This window comes from Tupaia chinensis, unplaced genomic scaffold, assembly GCF_000334495.1.
Source record: "Tupaia chinensis unplaced genomic scaffold, TupChi_1.0 Scaffold000161_1, whole genome shotgun sequence".
Lineage (NCBI taxonomy): Eukaryota > Metazoa > Chordata > Mammalia > Scandentia > Tupaiidae > Tupaia > Tupaia belangeri.
This window is the reverse complement of record NW_006159632.1, coordinates 2,140,473-2,147,236: the sequence shown is the minus strand read 5'-3', so window position 1 is coordinate 2,147,236 and position 6,764 is coordinate 2,140,473. Positions and strand designations below refer to the sequence as shown.

Below are 6,764 nucleotides of genomic sequence, written 5' to 3'. Positions count from 1 at the left end.
AGGGTTGCAAGAAAAGTTTGTGAACGGCCCCGGGGGGGGGAGCCTCTAATTCCATTTTTTTTTTTTTTTCAATTTGCTATAGTCACATGTACTCCCCAGAGAGGGAAACTGAAAAATCTCCCCCTGGAGGGGATGGGGTGGGCACACAGGCATACACACCCTGTGTGTCTTTTCAAGCTGCTGGGTCTGGGACTCAAAACCTGTGAGATCTAGCTACCTTAAACTCCATACCACCTGCTAGCCCTAATAATGTAGCTGTCTGTCTGTCTGTCTGTCTGTCTCTTTATATATATTTATTTATTTATTTATATATATATATATATATATATATTTCCCCCCCCTATTAGGTGCATGTCAGAGAAAGACACAGAGAGAAGGAAAGTTAGAAATGACCCCCGAGGGGATGGACACATGCAATCCCTTCTCCATTCTCCTAGCACCTTGGGTACACACACACACACATGTCTGGTATGATTTCAAGTCACCAAGTCTGGGACTCAGACTACAGTCAGTCATGTGCGATCCAGCCGTCTTAACCTCCATGGCACCTGCTGGCCCCCTCATCTTATTTTTTTAGGTTTTTTTAGGTTTTTGCTATAGGGCATGGGCGCTCATCAGAAAGACAGAGACAGAGAGATAGAAAGCGAGAAATCATCCCCCAGGGAGGATGGACACACCGCAATCCCTGCTCCTCCATTCTACTCTCTTGGGCACGCATGCACACGCGCCTGGTGTGAGTTTAAGCCACTGGATCCGGGACTCGAACCACGGTCAACTACATGGGAGTCCAGCAACATAGCCATTACGCTAACTGTTGGTCCCTCCCTCATCTTATTTTTAATCCCCAAAATTAATAGAGGTAACATAAAAATACTCAAGAGTTCTTGATTCACTTTAATGCTCATACGATATATTATTTTATATTGAGGTGACTAAATGATTATTGTATGTAAAAACTTAAAACACCTGGGGCTTCCATAATCTTTTTTTTCCCCTAAGGATTATTTTATCAGTGTTTAATTTGAACAGAGAGATAGAGACAGAACAAGAACATGAGAAAGTGTAAGCTGCCAGGTTCAGGACTCAAACCGTAGTCAGTCATGCGTGAGTCCTGTGCCTTAACCACTGCCATCTGCCAGCCCCAAGACTTTCATAATCTTAATTAAGTATAAGCTGTTTTGAATAGTTCAGATAAAGTTAAACTTCATTCTCTCTTTTAGATTATCATTGAAGTGACAGAAATGTTGCATAATGCCAGTTTACTCATCGATGATATCGAAGACAACTCAAAACTTCGTCGTGGCTTCCCAGTGGCACACAGCATCTATGGAATTCCCTCTGTCATCAATTCTGCCAATTATGTCTATTTCCTTGGTTTGGAAAAAGTCTTAACCCTTGACCACCCAGATGCAGTGAAGCTTTTCACCCGTCAGCTTTTGGAACTTCATCAGGGACAGGGCCTGGATATTTACTGGCGGGATAATTACACCTGTCCCACTGAGGAAGCATATAAAGCCATGGTGCTACAGAAGACCGGGGGGCTGTTCGGGTTAGCGGTAGGCCTTATGCAGTTGTTCTCTGATTACAAAGAAGACTTAAAGCCACTACTAAATACGCTTGGGCTCTTTTTCCAAATTAGGGATGATTATGCCAATTTACACTCCAAAGAATATAGTGAAAACAAAAGCTTTTGTGAAGATCTAACAGAGGGAAAATTTTCATTCCCAATTATTCATGCTATTTGGTCAAAGCCTGAGAACACCCAGGTACAGAATATCTTGCGTCAGAGAACAGAAAATATAGATATTAAAAAATACTGTGTACAATATCTTGAGGATGTAGGTTCTTTTCAGTACACCCGGAATACCCTTGAAGAACTTGAATCTAAAGCCTATAAACAAATCGATGCATGTGGTGGGAACCCTGAGCTAGTAGCTCTCATAAAGCACTTAGGTAAGATGTTCAAAGAGGAAAATGAATGTTAAGCCATTCTTGATTGGGCCTGATAACCTTTAACTATTTTTCTGTATTTTAGCCTATCACCTTTTTAAAAGTTGGAACCAAGCTATTTATCTCCAAAAGCTGAGTAAAGAAGGGTGATATGAGTGAAGTAGGTTCAGTCTACAAACCTCTCCATACAAATAATCATTGTCAGACAAAGATGAAGGGATTAGGAGGAGCCATTTCATATAAGTCAAATCCAATTGTCAGAAATTGTGGCAGCTCATCATGACCCACCCTGCTACCACAAATGTTCGGTTGATTCTGTCAATAAAGACTTCAGCTTCCAGATATTTTTATCTAGACATGTTTAACTGTACCAGTCAGCAGTTGCCAATATCCACCCAGTTCCAGGCCGAAGAGCTGGAACCCTGTCTTGGGCTAGCGGGCCAGACACCACAGCACTACTGTTCTGAGTGCTGCTGCTAGTCGTCAGCCTGGTCTCCTGGGAACCCCAAGGGGCGTCTCCTATGAATGTCTGGGATGTGCTGTGCTCTGGCCTTGTTCCGTACCCTTTGCCTTTTTCTTCCTTCTTCACCGTGCAAAATTCTGTTTGCACCAAAGAGCCTCTACTCAGTGGAATTCACACATGGGTACTAACTTTTCTGTTGTTATTTATTTTTGTGCCCCAAACTGATTACTATCTGGCTACCTCAGAGTCTCCATAGCACGGGGAGAAAATTTGTGGAGTAACGGTTTTAGGGACAGCCTTTGAGCCTTCTTATGCTTCCCCACCCTTGGAAGGGAAAATCCTGCCAGACTTTTTGCTTACGTCAAGCAGAAAGCAGGGGTGATGCCCTTTTCCTTCTCACCCAGTCACTACCATCCTTGAATGGATGGGAAGTAGGTGTCCTTAATCTCCGTGATGAAGGGAAACTGAATTGTTCACCTGTCAGTGTCTGATGGAAAAGTGGGCAAAGGCTACACCATCAAGCACTAATTATTGAACTTGTTAGAGCCTTAACACTGACACTGCTCTCGAGGATATAATTTTCAGACCAAGTCATCAGAGTTACCTGTGGCCCAAGGAGGATGAAAGACCCAATTGTACCATAGAAATGTTACCATTCAAAACAAGTTTGCCTTAGAAACATCTGATTTTCCAGTTGGTTCTATATGCTGTCTAGGTACTACTACTGAAAGAAATTCTCACCCAAGCATATAACAAAAAGTCATAAAAGTTGGATACTACCTTAATTAACTTTTCAAATAATTTGAATCTTCATTCTTACCAATGTTAAGGAACCCTCCTGAAATCATGTGTTTGTACTACAATATGAAAATCGAGACTCCATGTTTACAAACCCATCTTTGTTTAAAGCAGAATTATTTTTAAAAATCTAATGGTAACAATATAGAAAAAAATTAAAGTATTTATCTTTAACCGTAAAGACTGCTTAAATAGATTTATTCTTTGCCTAAACTTTTTTTTTTTCTTGGAGAGGTTTTTGCTATAGGGCATGTGTGCTCACCAGACAGACAGATATAAAGCGAGAAATCACGCCCCAGTGGGGGGTGGCCACGTCACAATCCCTTCTCCTCCATTCTCCTCTCAGGATCTTGGGCACACACGCACACGCGCCCGGCATGAGTTTAAGCCACCGGGTCCAGGACACGAACCACGGTCGACTACATGAGAGTCCAGTGACATAGCCATTACGCTAACTGCTGGTCCCTAAACAAATTATTTTGATCTCATGCCATTCTTTTTTTTTTCCCTCCAAAGGTTTCTGCCATAGGGCACATAAGCTTGCTAGAAAAAGGGAAATGGGAAAGAGAAATCTTGGATGGCTGTGCCACAATCCTTTCAACATTCTCTCAGAATTTGGGGCGTGAACATTCATTCCTGCCTTGTACAAGCCACCAGGTCAAGGACTCAAAACCATGGAGTCGACTCTATGGGTTCCAGCCCTTTAACCACCATGTCACCTGCTGGCCCCAAAACGATTTTTAAGTCATTTTATCAACTGAATAATCAGAACTGTTATAAGCCAGCAGGTGGGGTGGTGGTTAAGTCACTGGACTCCCATGTGGTTTAACTGCAGTTTGAGTGCCAGACTCAGCAGCTTGCTTTCTCTGTCTCTAGTGAGCACATGTGCTCTAAAGCAAATTAATAATAAATAAAATTAAATAATTCGCTAAAAAATACTGTTCTTGGGACCAGTAGATGGCATATTGCTTATGTCGCTGGATTCTCACATGGCTGACCATGGTTCGAGTCCCTGACCCCAGAGGCTTAAAACCTATACCAGGCGTGTGTGTGCATGCCCACCCAAAATCCCAAGAGGAAAATGGAAGAGAAGGGACTGAGGTGTGGTCATCCCTCCTGGGGGGTGATTTCTCACTTTCTGTCTCTGTATCAAGTACACACACCCTATAGCAAAAATCTCTCAAAAAAATTTTTAAACTTCATTTATCTAGTCCGAATTGTTAATACAGAGGAATGTCAGAATAAAATCAGTTTAATAAATTGAATTTATTCATCTACACTTATAGTTTTTTGGGTTTTTTTAACTGCATGAAGAAAAATCTTGTGATAGTTAGAATTGGGTTTTGCCACATAAGAGGTGTGTGATATTAAACATCATGAAAAATATTTTCTAAGGGTCAGCTCCATGGCCTAGCACATGGCCAACTGCAATTCGAATCCCAGCCTGGCAGCTTGAAAGTGTGCCATGATACATGCATTGCCCAAAGTGCAGACAGAGAAATGGAGTAGAGAAATGGAGAAGGACGATTGTTGCACAACCGAGTCCCCACTACGAGTCCTTTCTCCCTTTTTCCCTCTAGGGTGCGTGTGCTTGCTGGGGAAAGAGCGAAATCACCCTCCGGAGAGATTGCTATTTCGCATCCCTTCTCCATTTTCTCAGGATTTGGGGCATGCACACACACATGCCTGGTGTGATTTTCAAGCTGCTAGGTCTAGCACAGAATTGTGTGGTCAGCCATGTGGGATTCCAGTCACTTCAACCTCCATGCCACCTGCTGGCCCTTTCTTGTCTATCTGGCAAAGCATGCACACCCTCTGGCAAATTGCACAAATGTATATATTTTTTCTCATCTATGCAGTTTATAAACATTAATTTTATCTGGCAAAAGCAAAAGAATGAAGACCAGTTATACTGCCATAAATCACTCTTGATCTCACGATCTGAAAAAAGCCCATCAGTTCTTTCCACACACAGACATGAGAGGGAAAGCGATCAATCACCTCCCCATTCAGGGAGATGGCCGCGCTGCAATCCCGTCCCTCCTCCATTCTGGGATCTGGGCCACACGTGCTCAGTGTGATTTTCAAGACACTAGATCCGGGATTCAAGTCCAGTCGCACATAACCACTATACCATCTCCTGGCCCAAAATCTGTCAGCTCTTGTTGATCCCGCACTCAGCTTCTCCCTACCTGACCCACACCCTCACAGCCATTCAGGGAGATGCAAGGGAACGTTTCCTCCATTCCTCGGCCCTCACCCTGCCGGTTCCCAATCGTGGGTGAATCCAACCATGACTGCTTTGCACCTGCTGGCGGAAGCTGCTGGAAACTGCAGCTGTGGCGGCCACCGCCTGCTGCACAGATCACAGCCTCGGTGACCGCTTGCCTCCCATTCTCCTTTCCTGGTAGAATCCAAGGTTATCAATCGGACATACCTGTTTATTCTTTTCACTCTTCTACCAAACGTAAACTCAACGGTCTTCTCCATCCTTCTTTAGGTCTGTCTTCAGATCTTCTGCCTTTTACATCAAGAAAATGTCGTTTGTCCTGCCCTAGGCCAAATGAGCTTCTGTTCTTGATTCTCTCCATTTTGATCCCTTGAGGCCCCTGTCGCAGCCCATCTCAGTCTCCAGATTGACCCACTGGCTCTCTTTAAATCAGTGTACTACGGTAAAGGAAAGGGGGAAGGAAATGCATACTAGGGACCAGATACTAAGTGCCAGGACCTGGGGTACAAGTGAAGCATTTGGCAGTTCTCCCCTGGTCTGTGCTCATTGAGATGTTTATGTATGTATGTGTGTATGAATGAGAGGTTTTTGCTATAGGGCACCTGTGCAGGCCAGAAACAAAGAGACAAGAGAAAGCCAGAAATCACGCCCCCAAGGGGATGGCCACACCTCAATCCCTTCTCCTCCATTCCCCTCTCTCGATCTTGGTTTAAGCCACAGGGTCCGGGACTCAAATTGCGATAAACTACGTGGGAGTGCAGTGATATAGCCGTTACGCCAACTGCTGGTACCAAGATGCTGGGGTTTGTTTGTTTAGTTATTTTATTTAACTTTATTTATTCATTTACTTATTTTTTTTGACCAGAGAGTGGCACAGCGAGCAAGAGAGAGAAAGTGAGAAAGCAAGCCACCAGGTTCGGGACGCGAACCACGGTCGAACACTGGGAGTCCAGCGCCCTTCGCCACCGCACCTGCCGCCCGAAGTGCCGTTTGGCGTTTGGGAAACACTGGCCAGCTGTAAGCTTCCCGCCCGCAGCCTGTCGCTCAGTCCTCGGATGTGCCATGTGGCTGCTAGCGTGCGGGAGATCCCGAGGACCCCGACGACGGGCCCTGGGCCACCCGAGTGCCCTACAGAGCGTTGGCGTGAGGCTTCCCACGCGCACGCACGCGCACGCCCGCACCCCGCGGGCCCACGGCACGCTCTGCTCCCGTCCTCCGCCACACTTCGGTCCCCAGTGAGGAGCTCGCCCCGCGCTCCGGTGCTGCAGCGCGAGGCGCAGACGCGCCGGCAGCGGCAGCGGGAGCGGGGGCCCCGGGGGAGGG

General features: G+C 45.4%; 1 protein-coding gene and 1 long non-coding RNA gene across 9 annotated transcripts in view; one reads left to right on the top strand and one right to left on the bottom strand.

Moving 5' to 3' along the window:
• Positions 1 to 3,392, top strand: part of GGPS1 (geranylgeranyl diphosphate synthase 1) — a 20,225-nt gene extending 16,833 nt beyond the window's left edge. For all 8 annotated transcript variants that reach the window (XM_006145966.3, XM_027770845.1, XM_006145967.3 and 5 more), the window contains one exon: positions 1,221 to 3,392. In XM_006145966.3, the coding sequence (XP_006146028.1) occupies positions 1,221 to 1,985 (765 nt within the window). In that variant the 3' untranslated portion in view covers positions 1,986 to 3,392. The remainder of the gene's footprint in view (positions 1 to 1,220) is intronic.
• The window catches only part of LOC102497906 (uncharacterized), a 12,286-nt gene extending 5,539 nt beyond the window's left edge, over positions 1 to 6,747 (bottom strand). The window contains exons 1-2 of the long non-coding RNA XR_003548994.1: positions 6,413 to 6,747; positions 5,649 to 5,878 (exon numbers count right to left, since the gene is read on the bottom strand). This is a non-coding gene — a long non-coding RNA (uncharacterized LOC102497906). The remainder of the gene's footprint in view (positions 1 to 5,648; positions 5,879 to 6,412) is intronic.
• Between the last annotated feature and the right edge of the window lie 17 nt (positions 6,748 to 6,764).